The sequence below is a fragment of the Cricetulus griseus genome, chromosome 2 (assembly GCF_003668045.3).
Source record: "Cricetulus griseus strain 17A/GY chromosome 2, alternate assembly CriGri-PICRH-1.0, whole genome shotgun sequence".
NCBI classification, from domain to species: domain Eukaryota; kingdom Metazoa; phylum Chordata; class Mammalia; order Rodentia; family Cricetidae; genus Cricetulus; species Cricetulus griseus.
The window spans coordinates 294,348,486-294,368,565 of NC_048595.1; the positions used below are offsets into that span (position 1 = coordinate 294,348,486).

At 42.1% G+C, this 20,080-nt stretch overlaps 1 protein-coding gene across 3 annotated transcripts in view; it reads left to right on the plus strand.

The window, feature by feature from the left end:
• The first annotated feature begins 10,690 nt into the window (after positions 1-10,690).
• The window catches only part of Fam120b (family with sequence similarity 120B), a 34,605-nt gene continuing 25,215 nt past the window's right edge, over positions 10,691-20,080 (plus strand). For 2 of the 3 annotated variants that reach the window (XM_027401189.2, XM_027401190.2), the window contains exons 1-3: positions 10,694-11,009; positions 12,072-13,515; positions 16,730-16,910. In XM_027401189.2, coding sequence (XP_027256990.1) covers positions 12,088-13,515; positions 16,730-16,910 — 1,609 coding nt within the window. In that variant the 5' untranslated portion in view covers positions 10,694-11,009; positions 12,072-12,087. Of the gene's footprint in view, positions 11,010-12,071; positions 13,516-16,729; positions 16,911-20,080 lie in introns of all 3 variants that reach the window. The other variant, XM_027401192.2, reaches the window with a different exon arrangement.

A 20,080-nucleotide genomic window follows, 5' to 3' on the forward strand; every position in this document is an offset into this window, starting at 1 on the left:
TGATCTAATCCTTAAATCGGCTCCCAAAAGCCTTCCTCCCGCCCACCCCCTCTCCTGAAAAAAAAAAAAAAAAAAAAAAAAAAAAAAAAAAAAAAAAACGTGTGAAGTTATTCAACTTCCCACCTGTTGCCTGCTGTATTGGGCCGGGTCACTGCAACTTCTAATGTTGGTTCCGGCAGGGGGTGAGTGGAGGGCGCAGTGCTGAGAATTGCTTGCTACATGAGCATGGCCACGGTGTGTTTATCAGAAGGAAAATGAATACTAAGTGTGGAGTGTGGCTCCCCAAATGTTGTGCAAACAAAGAACAATAATTATTAAATGGCTTCCAAAGCAATTCAGCACACTTACCCTGTCTGTGTGAGCACTTTTAAAAATATACATTGAGTTCCCATTTATCTTTATGTTTATTAAACTCTAGTGGTTATTATAAGTGCTGGTCAATAGGCTATACAGCCCAAAGGTAACATAAATCTCAGATGTCTGTTTTTTTAAAGCAATTTTGTTGCAGAACTCTTTTATCTTAGCATCTCTTATTCCATTTTGATTTGTTTTTAGCCACAATGAATCCTTTAGTGCCATTGTGGCTGTCACAATGCACAGGGACATCAGGCTGTGAATGAAGACAGAAGCAGTTTAAACAAGCCAAACCCTTTCTTTCCTTTCTGTCCATTGTCTTATGAATGGGCCTTCAGCCGCATTCTGCTGCTAGGAGACCGGTCTTGCAAAGCTCTCTCTACTCCAGTAAATCTGCTGGGGAAAAAGGGACCCAAAAGACAGTCCAAGTACTAGAGAGGAAAGAAAGGCAACAAACCACACGTTTTCACCTCAGCACGTTTCTTGGTCTCAACGTGTAAAACATACTTTCTAATGTTCCATTTAAGTTTTCTGTCTTCCTTTCCATTCCTCCATCCCACCGCTTCCATGGGTTACCATCAACATTTGTTTTCCAAGAGTGATTTGTTATCTTTTAGGAAGATGAGAACTGGGCATGGGAGCATGTCCATCACCCAGTGCTTTCAGATTGTGCGTACTGCTAGTAAGTGGGAACATGGTGGTGATTCCGGACTTTTAGTTATGATATCACAGCTGTGACCTGTGTCAGTGATGGCTGGAATTGTTCCTGCTCCCACTAATAAGTTGAGACAAGACATATCACTGCTCTCCAGTTATGAAGGTCCTACGAGCCATTCTCATCACTTGCTGGCTGGTGATCCCTCTTTTCTAAGGGATAGATGGAGTCCCATGACCACTGTCCAACTCAGTGAGAAACCAGACGACTCTGAGTTAAGGACAGAGTCAAGCATAGCAGGAAGTGGAAGACTGTTCATTCTCTGCTCACAAGGCTTGGAATTCATCAGAAACTAGAATACTGTCTGCTTCTGTAATAAGTATAAAAATAAGTTTCAGAAGGCTTTCTTGTTTTTCTACTCCCTAAAAGGATTTGTGCAAGATTATCAATGTTTGGTATTTTTATGCAGAAATACTTTTGCACAATTTCTTTAATGCACATAGGGGTTTTAGCCCTCATCTCTCTTCTTTGGTCAGTTACATAGCTCAAGAAATCCCCTCATGTAAAATTGTTCAAAAAAAATGGAGCTGGAGAGATAACTCAACTGTGGAAGCATTTGCTGCTCTTTCAGAGGACTGGGGTTAAATTCCTAGTATTCACATGGTAGCTCACAACGACCCTTAACTCTGGTTCAAAGAATATGACTCCCTCTTCTGGTCTCTGCAAGTACCAGTCATGCACATGTATTTGCATACATGCGAGCAAAACGTGCACAAAAAATAAAATAAATCTTAAAGTTGATCAAATATTCTTTAATCTCTTTACTGGAGTGAGACCTATGATAATGTGATCTGACATTGTTAATAGGGGTCATCTGTAGCCTGTGTCTTCTCTCCTCTTATCACAGATAACCGACCTTTTGTTCTTTAATTTTCTCTGTGGATCTAGGCAGCTATTGGAGCAGTCATTAGTCTCATTCATTTCTTGATGTCTGAATATGGTAATTTCATATTTCTTCAAGCTTTGTGGTTGCTTAAAGGGGGAGAAAAAGTTCTGTTGAAACTTTGCCTTTGTAGGTGGAAGCTGAAACAGATACTTTTGATGCAATTAACAGAAAATCCCAGTTCCATATTTAATACATGAAGAGACTTTGTTTTATTCCATTAGTTGGGAGGGGTGGTCTGAGTGTGAGTAATTTGATGGCTCAACTCATCACTCAACCCAAGGCTTCTATCTGCCCTGTGCTTGGCGAGCTCCAATGTCCTGGGAAATTTCTCTTACAGCAGGGACCATGAGAAAAGGAGGGGCATATTCCTGCTACATGATACCCTTTGCAAACTGTGAAACATCAAGTAACCATGTAACCATGTTTGCATAGCTATGATTGTCTTTTTCCCATTTTCAGATGAACTGTACCAAATAAAACTTTGGGCCCATGTGGTTGCCACATTCAACAATGTTTTCACTGTCTTTGTAGAAGAATGACCTCATTAATTACAATGATTGCCTTTTTTGAGGACGTGACCACTGGTAGGTTTACTGTGCTCAAGTGAATGAACCGATACCCATGTACATTTGGGCAGTGCTAAGGGGACTCAATGGGTTATTAAAGCAAAAACAAAAAAAACAATATGTGAAGTTGGGAGGGGTGTTTTGGAGAGGACCTTGGAGGATAGTTGATAAGGATTATGAGCATGGAAAACCTACCAGTGGCCACATCCTCAAGAAGGAATGATTCTCCCTTCCCTAGCAACTACCCATGGCCAGCAGCTGCTCAGTCCTGTCTACCTCATATGCCAGAATTTTGACTTGCTTGATCTTGTGTAGGCAAACACAGCTATTTTGATCTCATGGTTGAGGTAGTAAGGTCATGTCCAGGTGACAGCATTTCACAGAACTCCTCCCCATCCTTTGGTTCTTATATTATTTGTAATTTTTTAAGATTTATATATGCATTGGTATTTGGCCTGCATGTGTGTGTGAGAGAGAGGGGGTTTCAGATCCCCTGGAACTGGGGTTACAGACAGTTTTGAACTGCCATGTAGGTGCTGAGAATTGAACCCCTAACTCTCTCCATGCCAGTCTGACTTTTGTTTCTTCCTCCAGAGACTTAACTTGTTTTTCAAACAGAGTTCTCATTGTGTAGACCAGACTGGCTTAAACTCACAAAGATTCACCTGTCTATGCCTCCATGTTCTAGGATTAAAGGCATGTGTCACCACCCCCCAGCAACTCAAAATCATTTATTTCTGGTGTTTTGAAATTTTGTGATCTATATCTTGATATAGATCTTTTGAGGTTTGCTTTTTTAGCACTGACTGGCATTTCCAACATGAAAACATGTCTTCTAGATATGAGAAGCTTTCTTGAATTATTTCTTTGGTGATTTTCTTCTCTTTATTTAAAAAAATATCTTTTTCTGTTATTTCAATTTTTTAGTGTAAGGACACTTGTTTTAATCTAATTGTCTTATATTTTGTTTTTTCAGTCTCTTTGTGTCCCATCATTTTAGAGATGCCATTTGTTGTGGAATATTATTTTAAGATGTGTTATACTTATTTATGCTGTGTAACATTTGTTTTAATAATGCAAAGATATGTTGCATTCTGTTATGTAACATTTGTTTAACTCTGTGAAGCTATAATAATTTGCCTGTCTAAAAACACCTGATTGGTCTAATAAAGAGCTGAATGTCCAACAGTGAAGCAGGAGCAAGGATAGGTGGGGCTGTCAGGCAGAGAGAATAAATGAGAGGAGAAATCTGGAAGAGATGGAGGAGCAAGAGAAGGCCATCAGGGGCCAGCCACCAGCTACAGAACCAGCAATGGAGGAAGAAAAGAAGAAAGAAAGGAAGGAAGGAAGGAAGGAAGGAAGGAAGGAAGGAAGGAAGGAGAGAGGGAGGGAGGGAGGGAGGGGAGAGAGAGGAAGAGAGAGAGAAAGACAGAAAGAGAGAGAGAGAAAGAGAGAGAGAGAGAGAGAGAGAGAGAGAGAAAGAGAGAGAGAGAAGAAAGGAAGGGAGGAAGGAAGATAAAATAGAGAAAGATAAAAGCCGAGAGGCAAAAGATAAACAGGATAATTTAAGTTAGGAAAAGCTGGCTAGAAACAAGCCAAAAAATAAGGCCGGGAATCTACAAGAAAGAATAAGACTCCATGTGTGATTTATTTGGGAGCTGAGTGGCAGGCCCCCAAAGAACAAAGAGCGGAAAGGAGTCAAAGAGTAAAATAACAACTGCAGTCAACAACTCTCATTTATTAATTCATTCATATAGTAACTTATTTGTCATTCATGAATTTATCATTTTAAGCTTTAAGATTTCCCCTTATTCTAAGTATCCCTTTATGTTTTTTTCATGAATGTAATATCTCCTGTAATGGCAGATATAGTTTTCCATAACATTTTTCTCTCTTTCATTTTTTTATTTTTCCTAATATCTTTATTTATATTAGTTTTCTTCTTCTTCCTTGATTGTATAGTTTTAGGAAACATGCTTTGGAAAGTTCTGTGTGGTACATGAGGACTATCAGATTGGCAATTGCATGGGGATTTGGTTTGCTTATCTCCACAATCTACCCTAATTCCCTCTTGCCTCTCATCATGAAACCGCTCCTTTGAGAAATTTGTCTCCTTGGTTGCTGTATCATAACACCCAAGTTTTTACCTTCAGCTCTCTCTTAGAATTATACCTTTTGATAATCAGTCCTTTCTTTTCTAATCCTCTCATCTCCCGACCACTTTTCCACTGTGTCACTTTGCCCTTTGTCATCACTGTCCTGGTCCTCAGGCTACTCTGTACTTCAGAGAAAATACAGGCTTTTCACATAGATCTGTGCTTGTTACGATAAATCTTTCTGCCAAAAGCCGCCTGAGCCCCACCGCCATGTGTGAGCTTTACGCCAGCCGCCCGCCCGAGTTAGGCCCAAATGAATACACAGAAACTTGTATTAGGTTCAAAGCTGTTTGACCAATGACTAGGATTCTCATCTGTTAGCTCAGTCTTAACTATCATAAACCTATATATTTTACAAGACTTATCTTATCGGACGCCTTTTTGGCATCCCTCCTTGCTGGTGGATCACATTGTGCCGCTGGAGCAGGAGCGGAAAAGAGGGCCCTTTATGTTTCTCCTTCGTTTAAATATGAGTCTCCTTGCTATGTCACTTCTTGTCTGGATCATCACTTCTCTACTACATTTCCCAGAATCCTCTTTGACTCCTAGTCCTGCCTAACGTGCTGTTTCATTGGCCAAACAGTATTTTATTTAACAATCAATAAGATAAACATACACAGTAGTACATTGCCCATCATGTGCTGGCATCTGAGATCAACATGCCAGGGCATCTGGGCCCTAGTAAAGTCTCTTTTAGGTTGATTGCCTTCTCTTTTTCATGCATTGTAGAAATAGGACAGAAAGACACTTTGGAGGGCTCTACTATCAGGCTCCATTCACTTCCAAACTACCCCAGACTTCAAATAGCATCGTAGACTTTGAAGCCTGAACTATTTGGAATATAAACATTTTAACTTTTACTGTTCCACTGGTGTTCAAGTGTCTGGTGTATTCATTTGTGTCCTCACCTATAATGAATTCCTTAAGACTAGAAGCCTTATTTCACATATATTTGGTGGAACCCAACTATTCTCAACTAGCAAGTTCCGGGCACTGTTTGTTGATTTTACTTAGAAGACAAAACTCAATAGGAAATGGCAGCCTTAATGATCAGAAAGATGTCATTCCAAAACCTTCAATATATCTATGGTTTAACTTCAACTTAATTGTGTATTTTGAGTGCTCCATCGAGTATCCTACCAGAGATCCTGAAGGAAATCATAGAATGTTTTCCCTACTTTATTTCCTTGAATGAAGTTTCGTTAGTTCACTAGGACCCAGAAAGTCCCCACTGGGATGAAGAGATAAGTTTTGGGATGCACCTTAGTCAACTTTGTGTATTAATAATTGAATTTTGTCAGGAGCTTACATTAAAAAGTAATGATCTCAAGGCCATTCTGTCTTACAAGTGGCTGAGCAGGTGTTCTCCTGATGCAGAGAACGTGGAATGGAAGCTACAGAAATGAATGAAATTGTGTTGTAATCCAGAACTAGGAGCATGTGATGTGACCTCTTGCCACAAGGATAAGGCTGAGGGTGCCCTGAGTGTACATGGCCCCATTTAGGCATAACAAGACTCAATCCTTAAACTTACTGCAGGACGGAGGGTAATAATTTAAGGAAATATTCACTGAAGAAAAGTGTTAACTGCATGTTAAATCTCTGTTAAAAGTTCCCTTTGATATTTTCCGAGTGTTGTGTCTTAGTTAAGGTTTCTATTGCTGTGATAAAAAAAAAAAACATGACCAAAAGCAATTTGGGGGAGGAAAGGGTTTATTTCATCTTATAACTCTTAGGTTACACTCTGTCACCTAGGAAAAGCAGGGCAGGAACCAAAAGCAGGAACTAAAAGTAGAAATTCAATCAGAAGTCATGGAGAAATTGGCTTGTTTTCCATTAGCACACTTTTATTATACAAATCAGGACTCCCTACCCAGGGGTGGCACTGCCCCAGAGAGCTGTATTTTTCTACACGAGTCATTAAGCAAGAAAATGCCCTACAGACTTGCTTAAAGGCAAGCTGATGGAAGTAGTTTCTTAATTGAGGTTTTTCTTCCCAGATAACTCTAGCTTGTGTCAAGTTGATAAAACAACAACAACAAAAAAAAAACAGGATAATTGATTTCTTATCACCCCAACACACAAACACCCAAATACATCGCTATTAAACCATAGTACTTCCCTTCTTTTATTTATTTCCAAGATTTCATGTTAATATCAATATCACAATATAAAACATAAATAACTTTAAAAACTCCATGGCTTTAAAATTTTCGATACTTTTAAAAGTCCAAGCTCTATTTTAGAACACAATGTCTCTTTGAAAGTCCAAAGTCTCTCAACTGTGGGCTCCTATAAAAATCAAAACAAGTTAAATATTTTCTTACTCCAAGAGGGGAAAACCAGGGCACAGTTATATTCAAATCAAAGCAAAACCGAAGTCCAGGAGTGTGAAGCTCAGTGTCAGATGTCTGGGACTCGTGATCTTCTGGGCTCTAAGGGACTTGATCAATTCCAACTCTCTGGCTGTGCCATCCATAGCCCTCATAGTACATTTCACAGGCTCAGGCTGACTGTTATTCCACAGCTGCGGTTGTCCTTGATGGACATATCTATGGTACTGACATCACCAAACTGCTGGGGTCTTTGCTGGAACTGGACTGCACCTTCACCTATGTCCTCTCCTGGATTCTCACAGTGCCAAGCCTCAGCTCCATAACTCCTTCATGTCTTCAAAACCAATACCACCTGGAAGAGTCTTACACCTTATAAAATTTGGCTGCCAGTACGACGTATAGACTTGGCCATGGCTGGACCACAGCTTCTATGTGCTAACACTGATGAAACATTTCCCAGAAGATATTGCCTCAATGATGCTGGTCTATTCTTGTCCCAGCAGAGCAAGTTTCATTTTAATGGTTCTTGTCTCTCATTAAACATAGCGAACTCTTCAGTTTCTCCTGACCAGAACCACAGATTCTTTTTATTATTTATTTTATTGTATGTGAATGAGTTGTTTATGAATGTGTGTGCTTGTCTGGTGCCCTAGAAAATCAGAAGGGGCATCAGATCCCCTGGGACTGGAATTATAGATAGTTGTGAGCTGCCCTGTGGGTATTAGGAATCAAACTTAGGTCCCCTTCAGTAGCAACAAGTGCTCTTAACTACTGAGCCAATTCTATAGTTCCTAGATTCTTAATTCAAAATATGGAATAGTCCTGAAAGTGCCTTTAAGAGACTCTCAAGCTTCCATCTGAACCTCGAAAGCCAGGCTTGTGTCACCTGCATTGTTCTCATCAGCCTTTCTAGTCCAAAGTTCCAAAGTCCTTCCATGATCATTCCCCAAACATAGTCATGTCTGTCACAGCAATATCCCATGAACCTTGTACCAATTTCTATCTTAGTGTTTCCCTTACTATGATAAAAATACTATGACAAAAAGCAAGCTGGAGAAGAAAGGGTTTATTTGGTGTATATATCCTGGGCTATAGTCCATTGAGGGAAGCCAAGGCAACAATCTGGAGGCAGGAGCTGAATCAGAAGTCATGGAGGAAAGCTACTTAACTTTCTGGTGCTTGTCCAGATTGCTATATTATACAACTCAGGGCTCTCTGCACAGGGCTGGCACTGCCCCCAGAAGGCTGGGCCATCCCATGTGGAAAATATCCTACACGGTTGCCTACAGGCAATTCTGATGGAAGTATTTTCTCAGTTGAGGTTTCTCTTTCCAAATAACGCTAGCTTGTGTCAAGTTGACAAAAATCCAACCAAAACATATTGTACAGTTTGGTTTCTAGACTGACAAGTGTCCTCAGGCCATAGAAGCCATTGCCTGAGAGAAAAACTTAGTTTAGTGTTTTGAATGAGAATGTCCCCCATAGGCTCAGATGTTGAATACCTGGTCTTCAGTTGGTGACAGTTTGGGTAGGTTTGGAAGGCATGGCTGCTGGGGGTTGTCCTTCTGTATATATGTTTCTCTTATTGGTTAATGAGTAAAACACTGTTTGGCCAATGAGACAGGAAGATAGGTGGGTCTAGGAGACAAGGAGAATTCTGGGAAAGGTAGACAGAGTGGGCAGGCCACCCAGAGTCTTGATGCCGCTGAAGGAGTAACAACATGCCAAGGCATTACCTGGTAAGCCACAGCCTCATGGCAATACATAGATTGATAGAAATGGGTTAATAATTAAGACAGAGCTAGCCAATAAGAAGCCCAGGCCACCAGCCAAAACTTTTATAACTAATATAGTGTCTGTGTGTTCATTTGGGGCTGAAGGGCGGTGGGACCAGCCAGGACAAAGAATCTCTTGTAACACATGGTCTTGTTTGTGGAAGTATGTCACCTGGTTGGGGCGCCGGGGAGGGGGGGCTTTGAGGTTTTAAAACCTCAAACTATTATACCCTTTTCCCTTCCTCTGCTTCCTGAATGTGGTTGGAGATGTGAGCTCAGCTGCCCTTGCCACCATACTCCCCCACTGGGATGGTGATTCACTCTAGAATGGTAGCCATGGTGTTTTATCGAAGCAACAGAAAAGTAACTAAGATACTGAGAAACTACCCAAAGACTGGCAGAGATGAAAGTTGAATTGAGAGCCATTGTATTGTCTCCATTATTCCCGAGTCTGCTGAGGCTGTAAATAATACCACGGCCATGCCTGAAGGAGTGGAGGACTATTGGGGTGGTGGCAATTGCAACTTGGATCTCCCAATTTCTGGAGACCTTCGAGTGCTAATCAAGCAGGAACTATAAATCAAGTAGCTGCCCCTGAGGTTCCTCGGGCTGTTGTCAAGGCAACTGCAACTATTACTCAAAACTCTGTTGTAGCCACCGATGTCCAGAGACAACTTCATGTCAGCTGTGGATGCCCCAGAGAGATTTTGATTCAGTCAGGGAAACCACTGCAATTTATCACCGCCCAGCTGTGGTATTGCCTTCGGAAACTCTGCTTTAGCCAAACGCCTTGAGATGACTCTTAGATGACCCTACTCAGTTACTTCAGACCTCATGACAGTAGACAATGTCTTTACTGCAAGCTGGCCCTGTGCCGCCAATAAAGTTTACCCCAAGTGGTTTTAGATGCCTATTTGTAGTCTTTCATCATGGGTAGGGTAAGCTGAGTTAGTTGCATGAACTTATGAGTCCAGAGGTGCTAGCTCGAGGTACAGCACCCAGCAGAAGATAGAGGGCTTGTTGTAGAGCTGAAACTGTGAAGGGCTGCCAAAGTGTTGGGAAAGTATGATACGGAGAAGAACAGAAACAGCAACAGGTAAAACACTACAGAGTGCTGAGACTGGAAAACCTGCAACCTCTGGCTTCTGAGAAAGCGACCATGAGCTGTTAGGCTAAAGGCTAAAAGCCATGACACCATAAGGCTAACACAAAGCATCCGGGTGTGTTGACTGACCAGCTATGAAAGCCAATGCTGGTTTTCAGCACCCCAAGCTGGAGGCTACTGACACAAAGGTAGCTATTTTGCCTATTCGTGATTTCCATCCAAAATACTGCCTAAGACAGCCCGAATGCAGCCCACACCACAAGGCTGGCCACTCCACCCAATAAAGTGACCAGCATCCTTGCCTGTGACCACTCTGTATATGGACCCTCAGCCCTTGGCGTTCCAGTGTCCAAGATGCCCAGCCCTTCAGTACTGGTATTCCCAGGAAGATTCAAGACCAGGCCAGTGTCCTCACAGCCTCCTGTACTTGATAGGAACACGAGTTGTGGTCTATGCGGTGACCAGGGTTTCCAGCCAGTATTCTCCGCGGCCTGTGGGCACACACTGCTGGAGCTGGTCAAGGGGCGCTAGTGCCAGCCGGCACTGGATGCTGAAGTCTCTGGGACAAACCCATCTATTGCTGTCGGGCTACCCAGGAGTGGGCGGGCCTCCTAGGCTAGTCTCCGGTTGCTAGGTAACGGGTTGAGGCTTCCCTCTTCCCCAGTGCCTGAGCACCACCCTCCTCACGGCCCGGCCCGTTCTAGCGCCTGCGTACTACATTACTTCCATCCCTCTACTCTCAGTTACGTCAACTGCAAGCTTCACCTTGTCTGCCGAGGCACATAGCGGGCGGAAGTGCATATTGCGGAAACGGAAATGAGCATGCCAGAGACTGCGGATCTGGAATCTCGTTGACGCATCTGCAGCTACTGCCGCGCTCCTCTAGGTAGGCCGTGCTCGGGGATCGGCCCTCGACCTCGGCCATTCGGCCTCCCGACCCGGGACTCCTCCCAGCATCGAGTTCGCTATCCTCCGTGACCACGCCCTTCGCCCTGATTGCTCCTGCACCCCTCTGGTGCAGTCCCGGGAGGTGGGGCAAGGCAGCCACCCTCCTGCAGGTGGAGCTGGGTGGAGGCTCTTCCTGAGCCCAGCCGCAGGACGCTGAGCACCAGCGAGGTAAGAGGCTGGAGAAGGAGGGGCTGGTACCTGCAAACCCCCACGGTAAGGGGAGGTGTGGAACTTGAGATGATGGTGAAGCCAAGGGCCTGGGCCTCAGCTGGGTTGAATTCCTTCCTCTGGGGAGGGGAGTCATCCTTTGGGTTTAGGCTTTTTCTACATATGCTGTCAGACCTTCCCATCTTAGGGACTTGCTGTTACCCACGACCACGTTCTTCAAGCAGCCCCTCACCATTTCCCCCATCTCCCATCCATCAGTGGCTGTATCCTGACCTTGACTGACGTTGAGATAGTCCTGTCACCAGGCTCAGTATCTCAAAGACTTTCGTTATAGTTTGATGATAAACCCTTTGTGTGTATGTGTGTATGTGTGTCTCTGTGTGTGTGTGTGTGTGTGTGTGTGTGTGTGTGTACAGATACAGATGTTGCAATAGTAGTTTTAACATAAAACTTTAACATAAAATGTATAATATTTGTGACCACCCAACTTTTGATGTCTAAATTACTAATGACAACTTCGAATTCTACCAGGAGCCAGCATCTATTAGTAACCAGTAAACTCTTAAAATGATAGTCCCGTGAAAGAGCCTTTTTTTTAAGCCTAGAGTTTTTACAGTTTCTTCATAAGGATAACAGAGCTTGTAGCTTTTACCACACATCAGACCATTTGTTTTACAGGTTAGTATTTGTGGTTGTGAGTGCCCAACTCTGCCTGGCTGGTGAGTGCACTACAAGATGAGATCATCTCTCTGCCCTAGGTCTTTTGTGTTGCTTTTTGTTTATTAGGGATCTGTTGTTATTTTATCAAAGGACTTAGTGGTTTGATGCCATGTTAAACAACAAAAAAGATTTTTTTCTTACTATTGTCCTTGTGAAAGTCCTGCTCTAGAATTAATGCACGCTTAATAAAAGTGTTGTCTGTGTTTCCACTGAAAACTCTGCACTCCTAGTCAGTATGTCGTTAGTGTGGTGACACACTAACATTCATCATGTGATGACTGTCACATGTCTAGAAATAACTCCATAGTTGCTAATTATAGATTTATTTCCTTTTTTTTTCAGATTCACAGAATCAATTATGGGGGTGAGAGGTTTACAGGGTTTTGTGGGAAGTACCTGCCCACAAATATGTACAGTAGTAAATATCCAAGAGCTAGCAGAGCACCACCGAACCAAGTACCCTGGGTGTACTCCTACCATTGTGGTGGATGCCATGTGCTGTCTCCGATACTGGTACACACCAGAATCTTGGGTCTGCGGTGGCCAGTGGCGAGAATACTTTGCTGCATTAAGAGATTTTGTAGCAGCCTTCACATCTGCTGGCATCAAGCTGATATTCTTCTTTGATGGCATGGTGGAGCCGGGTAAGAGAGATGAGTGGGTAAAACGAAGACTTAAAAACAACAGGGAGATATCCAAGATTTTCCACCATATCAAGTCAAAAAGAGATGAGCCAGGCAGAAACATGTTCTTCATTCCCTCCGGGCTGGCCATATTTACACGATTTGCCCTAAAGACTTTGGGCCAGGAAACTTTCTGTTCGTTACAGGAGGCAGACTATGAGGTAGCTTCTTATGGTCTCCAGCACAACTGCATTGGGATCCTTGGAGAAGACACAGATTACTTAATTTATGACACTTGTCCCTACTTGTCAATTGGTGACCTCTGCCTGGAGACCCTGGAAACCATCATGCTCTGTCGAGAGAAGCTCTGTGAGAGCCTAGGCCTCCATGTGGCAGACCTTCCTCTGCTAGCCTGTCTGCTGGGCAACGACATCACCCCAGAGGGCATGTTTGAAAGCTTTCGGTACAAGTGCTTGTCCTCGTATGCCTCCGTGAAAGAGAACGCTGGCAAAAAAGGAAATATTATCTTAGCTGTCTCAGACTATATCTCCAAAGTTCTTCACTTGCATCAAGGTGAGAAAAAGATAGAAGAGATGTTACCCTTGGGGCCAAACAAAGCTCTTTTTTACAAAGGAGTGGCCTCATATCTTTTGCCAGGGCAGATATCTCCGTGGCTAGTTCAAAAACCCAAAGTCATAATAACAGACAAGCAAGTGGCAAGTTTAAACCCTGAATCCAAGCAAGAAGTTCCTATGTGTATAGATCCAGAATCGAAGCCAGAAGTTCCCGTGTGTACTAATTCGGAGTCTGTGCAAGAAGTTCCCATGTGCACAGACCCTGAATCCAAACAAGAAATTCCCATGTGCACAGACCCTGAGTCCAAACAAGTTCCCATGTGCACAGTCCCTGAGTCCAAACAAGTTCCCATGTGCACAGTCCCTGAGTCCAAACAAGTCCCCATGTGCACAGATCCTGAATCCAAACAAGAAGTTTCCATATATGCATACCCAGAGGTCAAGCAAAAGTTACCTTCAGAAGCAGAGGCTCCACTTAATCTAGAAGCATTCATGTGTATGCACCCTGAAATTAAACAGGAAGACACCATGGATATAGAACCTGAGATAAAACAAGTAACCATGCTTCCAGACTCTGAAATCTTAAAGGTAAGTGGAAGTGCTTCCCCTACCTACAGTGTCATGTTTGAAAGTATACCCACTAATGGATTTGCTCATGAGAATTTATTGATTATCTGAAGGGGACTTCAGGGAGATCCAGACCGGGAACCTCTTGAGTCTGGTTAGGAAGATGTCACCATAGATAGAATGTTGTAAGTACATTTGATACTGTCTCATAAATAAACTGAGAAAGAGCTGTCAGAATGCCAAGGAGAGAATGTTGTGTACTGAGGTATAAAGTGCAGGCTTCAGGAGGACATTTACTTTAAGTAGGTCAGATGTGGGGTTGTGGGAACCCTACAGAAGTAATGATTAAAATAGTGTCATACTAATTGAGGCATAGTGGTAAACTATCTAGGGCTTGGGGAGAGGGAAACTTGGAAAAGATAGAGTGTAACCCACTATAAAAGTAGTTTAAATGCCAGGGGTCTGGGCCGATTCTAAGTCAACTGGAGAGTTCAGTATGTATTTATATGAGGCCCATGCTAGGCACAGAGTTTATCTTTTCTCAGTTGACTCTTAACATCAGCCCTATGAAATGCTTTTCTAGTCATCCCCAGCTCCACCATCTTGGCTTCACTCTTGCTAAGTATGTACTAACCCCAGTCCTGTTCTCTTGGGGTGCTAGTAAGGTGGGCATCCACAGGAATGCCCAAAGATCGCAAGCTGAGAACCAACCCTGATTTTACCCATAAACTTTGAGTACTACATTGTGTTACCATCTTCAAGCAACAGATCTAGGTATTCGGTCTTACTTTCGAGACAGAGTCTCACTATGTAGCCCTGGCTGTCTTGGAACTAACTGTGTCGACCAGGCTGGCTTTGAACTTATAGAAATCCACCTGCCTGCCCCCCAGGTGCTAAGATTAGAGTCATGTGCCACCAGACCCTTTCATAGCCAGTCTTTCTGAGTCCTGTTATATCTATTAAATGAGTTTTCAATTTGTGCAGTACCCACTTCTTCCATCTTTGTCTATCTTTCTTCTTTTTCCCTAATGGCCACAACCACATACTCACACTTCTTCTCTATCAGTAGTCTAGAAATAAGATTGAACAGTGCATTATGTAGTTCTCATGGTACTGGTTAAGCCATAATAAATAAAGAGCAGGGCAAAAACAACACTTAAGGTGGTATTAACGTGACTGAATTAAGAATCATAAGTACATAACTTAACTGGAAACATGATACCATCAGTAGGGAATATTATATCTCAAAGTATACATGGTTGCCAAAATTATCAGCTTATTAGAGGAGTAGTTATATATAATTCATTATTATTTTATAGGCAAATTTGTAAAAATACAAACTCCTTTGAATTAAAGGCTAGGGATGGTGTCACATGCCTTTAATTCTAGGATCTCTGTGAGTTTGAGATCAGCCTAGTCTACATAGTAAATTCCAGCACAGCTGGACTATGTAGAGAGACCCTGTCTCAAAAACAAATAAAAAAAAGTCAGAAGTGAAAGAGAGAATTGAAAATTGATTTGCCATAAAAAACTCCTTGAAATCCTTAGGTTGAACATCTGTATTGGAGTTTGCATTGGAAGGGCTTCTCATCTTCAAGGGAGGGGCATACCAATTGGTTGTACAGTGTCCAGCTGTCTCCCTGAAAACATACATATAAGGTTATACTTGGGAATGTATGTGTATATACAAATACATATATGCACACAATGGCAGTTAATGAAAAAAGAGGCCTTATAATTGAAGAAGAGTGGGAGGATATTTGGGAGGGTTTGGAGGGAGGGAAGGAAGCGAGAAACATTTTAATTAAATTAAAATCACAAGCAAACTAAAACCTGGAAGTAGGATTGCTTGGTTTAAAGAAATCTAGCAGTAAAGTAGGCATTATGTCAAGTGCCTAGTAAAAAGAGCAGGTAGTTGAATAGACCTGAGTAAATATTTGGTGTTTACTGATACTGTAAGCAGTCAGACTCGTTAAACACATTCTGTGTGTCTGCTTATTTGAACCAAAGTGATCAGTGGCTTTTTTTAAAATAAAACTTGTGTTATAGATAAACCAATGAATAGGTTGATTAAGGCTCAAGTCTCAACAATGAATCCATATAACTAGTTTTACTTAGATGCATATAAATTAGATCCAAAAAATTGATAGCTCAAGTCACTCTAACAAAACATTTTAAATGCCTTTTGATAAGCAGTTTGGATTTAAAATTTTGAATAATATTGTAGACATAACATAGACTTTATTCCCACAATAAAGAAATGTGTTCTTTATAGGGGAAAAAATCCCTACATGTAGGTCATTATAGATCTTTGGACTAAACTGCATATTTAATGAGAAAATAGAGTTTAAATCACATCTTATATCCTGCCATGTAATGTGCAGAGAACAAATGCATACGCTGGAACATGGCTTTTGTTAATTATTAAAGCCAGGTGCAATGAAACATTAGAAAAAGGGGAGAGAGAGAGAAAGGTTGAACAAACAAATCACTACAGCACAGCTTCTAACACCAAGGTGTTTGATAGAAGTAAGAGTTGAGTCCCATAAGCGAAGGGTGGTTCGTTCCAGTTGGAAATCGGGGATGGGTTTGTAAAGAAGGTAGGTCATGGTTGAGGTGAGGAAGTGGGGGGTTGGGAAGCTGCGGTAGGAAAGACAGGTGGGATTTCTGCTTCCAGAGCACAAGGTAGAAGAGAACCCTGAGGTGAGTATAGCAGTTTCTTTGAGAGAAAAATGGTATACAAAGAGATAAAGGAGATTTGAGACCAGTGGGACCAAGAATGTCATGGTGAAATGGTAAAATTTGGAGTCCTACACAGGGAGGCAGATTCATCTGCTTCTGAGGAGACAACATGGTGGTCGTATGAATGAGGAGTTGGTAAGGGGGAAAGCTATGCTGGGGCGAACTTAGGAGCCCTTCGTAACAACCCTACTCGAAAACAGGGAGTGTGTTTATTGGGAGGCCTCAAATAGACATAAGAAGAAGATATTGCACAATAAGTGTAAGATTGGTAGATTGGAGGCCACAGGAGAAGGGTAATGCAAATAAACTTTTGAACTTGTTAGTCCAAAAGAAAGAAAACATAAATACCCCTTGATGTCGCGTGTTTGAATGACAGTTCCTTATTTGAGTATGGTAGATAAACTGATAAGTGGTGTTGACTGTCTCTGTTTGATACCCAGAAGTCTGTGTGTTTTCAAGAAGAAATCTGTTTGTTGTTTTTGAATCCTCAAAGGTTGCCAGGATGCATCATGTCCACTCTGAGAGCTACCTAGTATACAACATTATGAGCAATGGAGAGATCGAGTGCAGCAACACCCTGGAGGATGAGCTGGACCAAGCCCTGCCCAGCCAAGCCTTCATCTACCGCCCAATCCGGCAGCGAGTGTACTCGCTTCTGCTTGGGGACTGGAAAGGTGAGAGCCAGCTGGTCTCCGATAAATGTAGGAGAGTGCATTCTCCATGGACAAGCAGACAACAGGTTTTGTTTGTCTGTAAAATGTGTGCTTGAGAGTGCTGCTGAAGATTAATGCCTTACTAATTAGCAATTGATCAGAGTCATTAATGAGAATTGTACTGCCACTATGAAATATCGTATTTTTATGTCTTAAAAGCATTTGTGTTTTTGGAAAGCTGAAAACTCTGTTCTGCTGTAGTCATATATGGTGTTTTGGAGGATACTATTTTTATACCCCTCAAAATAAGATTTTAATAAAACAATTGTGTAAAATCTAATATTTTTAAAAAAGATAAACAGATGCCCTTTAGCATTTTTATAATGCTTATGTTTTTCCTAAAATGTTTTATATTGTGAACATAGCAAAGAGTAGTTGAGGACCATGGATGACCAGAGGAGTAAAATTTAGAGGATCTTAAACACCAGGATTTTCATGACTCACAAAAGGATGTCTATGTCTATTTGTCTGAACACCATTATTTCCAGGTAACAGTATTGTTGTTTTTTCTTTAAGAAAATAAACCCTGACATAGTTTAAAGGTAGGTTACAAGTATCATGTTGAAAAGTCAGTGTTCTTTTTGGAGTAGATGATGAGTATGGCAGTTTCTTTTTTCTTTCTTTGTTTTTGTTTTTGTTTTGAGAGAGGTTTTCTCTGTCTAGCCTTGGCTGTCCTGGAACTCCCTCTGTAGACCAGGCTGGCCTTGAACTCACAAAGATCCATCTGCCTCGATTAAAGGCATGTGTCACCACTGCCCAGCAAGTATGACAGTTTCTATGAGAGCAAAATGGTGTTCAAAGAAATAAAGAATATTTGAGACTTCTTAGTGGGACCAGGAATGTCATAGTAAATTTTGTGGAAGCCATTCAGATGTCTTACACAGTGAAGCAGATTCATGTGTTTCTAAGAAGACAACATGGTAGCCGTATGAATGAGGAGCTGTCAGGGGCAAGTGTGTTAGGCAAATTGGTACCACTTTGTGTACTGTCTTCACTCATAATGGATTTCAAACACTCTGTGATCAAAAGGTTACAATAGGAGGATGTTCAAGCTGATTTAAAACACAAATAAGAGAGCCTGTATAGCAAAGTCCAAGCTTTCAAACTTCACCAGTGTAGGTGGGGTTTTCCTGCCCAGACTGCCCACTCCCAAATAACCAGTGTTTTAATATTAATTATAAATGTTTGGTTAGTAGCTCAGGCTTATAACTAACGAGCACTTACAATTTAAATTAACCAATTTCTATTAATCTGTGTATTGCCCCGTGGCTCGTGGCTTTACCTGTCCTCCAGCATGTCTTGCTCTCTCTGTGTCTCCTGGAGACTCCTCTGACTCCGCCTTCTTCTTCCCAGAATTCTGTTTGGCCGTCCTGCCTGTACTTCCTGCCTGGCCACCGGCCAGTAAGTTCCTTATTACCCAATGATAATAATACATATTCACAACATTCAGAGGATTATTCCACAGCACACCAGTTCTGGGATGGCAAGTGTGTGCCCATAATATAAAAATATAAAACTAGAAGAACAAAGACTGTTGTAAAGGTTGGAGGAGGACTGGGGAGATGGCTCGGCGAGTCAGAGTGTGTATCCCAGAATCGGGAGGACCTAAGTCTGAGTCTGCAGAACTCATAGGAAAGCCAGGCATGCAGCACAAGTGTCTTGTTATTCTAGTGCTCCTGGTGGGAGATGGGAGGCCAAGACAGGAAAATCCCTGGAGCTCTTGGGCCAGCTAGCATATAGCTTTCACTACCCAGTTAAAAAAACAACAACAACAATGACAAAGACTTTGTGTCAAACAAAGTAGAAAGCAAAGGCCGACCCCCTAACCCTCACACACACTTAACATTGGTATTCAAACATAGCAGTGTGTAACCATATTCCCACACACCATCTTACACTAAAACACAACCAAGCTGGGCATGGTGGGACACACCTTTAGTCCCAGCATTTAGGAGGCAGAGGCAGGAAGGTCTCTGTGAGTTTGAAGCCTACATAGAGAGACCCTGTGCCAGAAAACAAGCAAACCCACAAAGGTAAGACCCTGTCCTCTTAACAAATAAGCCAGCAGGATTGTTATCAGATTGCAAGCATGTTAGTGATGAGGGAATTAGAATCAACTTGGCTGTCCCATTTACTCTATGCTCCTGCCCAATGCCAGACTCATCCCAGGTAGTTGAAATCAGTATCTCTTCTCCCTGCCTGTGAGAAGAGGCCAAACAGCACTTTATAGATGTGTACAAGTGGTCCACACAAGGGTATTTAGGCAAGAAGCCAGGTATATAAACAGAACTACACACGTAGATAGTCCTAAGAAAAACAAGTACTGGTTAAACAAAAGATTTCTCAAAGAGTAAATGCATTTCTGGGAGAGGGGGTGGAGGGTAGGTGTCACCAAAGATCAGTGAACTGAGATGGACTCGATTAGGAACAGGCAGCCTTGATCTGTTCAGTACAAGAAGTTAGTTCCGAGTGGATCCTTGGTGTGAATGTCTGTTCCAGGGTAGTGTGTGAACACAACCTACCCTGCCTTCCCAACTTCCTTCCCTCTCTACTTTTCCACTGCCGTGAAAATGTTTAGTAGGAGCTGCTGCATTAGGAGAGCCCTTTTTTGGTCTTTAAAATTTTTTTTAATGTGCCGGGTGTTGGTGGCGCGTGCCTTTAATCCCAACACTCGAGAGATAGAGGCAGGCGGATCTCTGTGAGTTCAAGGCCACTCTGGTCTACTGAGCGAGTGCCAGGACAGGCTCCAAAGCAATACAGAGAAACCCTGTCTCAAAAAACAAACCAAAATTTTAATGTATCAGAGTGTTTTGTTTACATGTGTATCTTTGCACCATGTGTGTGCCCGATGTCTGTGGAGGTCAGAAGAGGGTGTCAGATCCCCTGAAAATGGAGTTATGGTTGTTTGAGAGTGGCAAGGTGAGTACTGGGAATTGAACCCAGGTCCTCTGTTAAAAAAAACAAGTGCTTTTAACCACCAGCCCACTCCTAGTCTTGAACTCAATATGTGAATTCATTTTCAAAACTTACAACAGACCTTTCAAAAACAAAAATTCTTCTGTCTGTTTGGTGAATAATTACTGTCACATTTAAGTTGGCTCAGGTTTCTCTATTTCTGTTGTTTTCTCCTT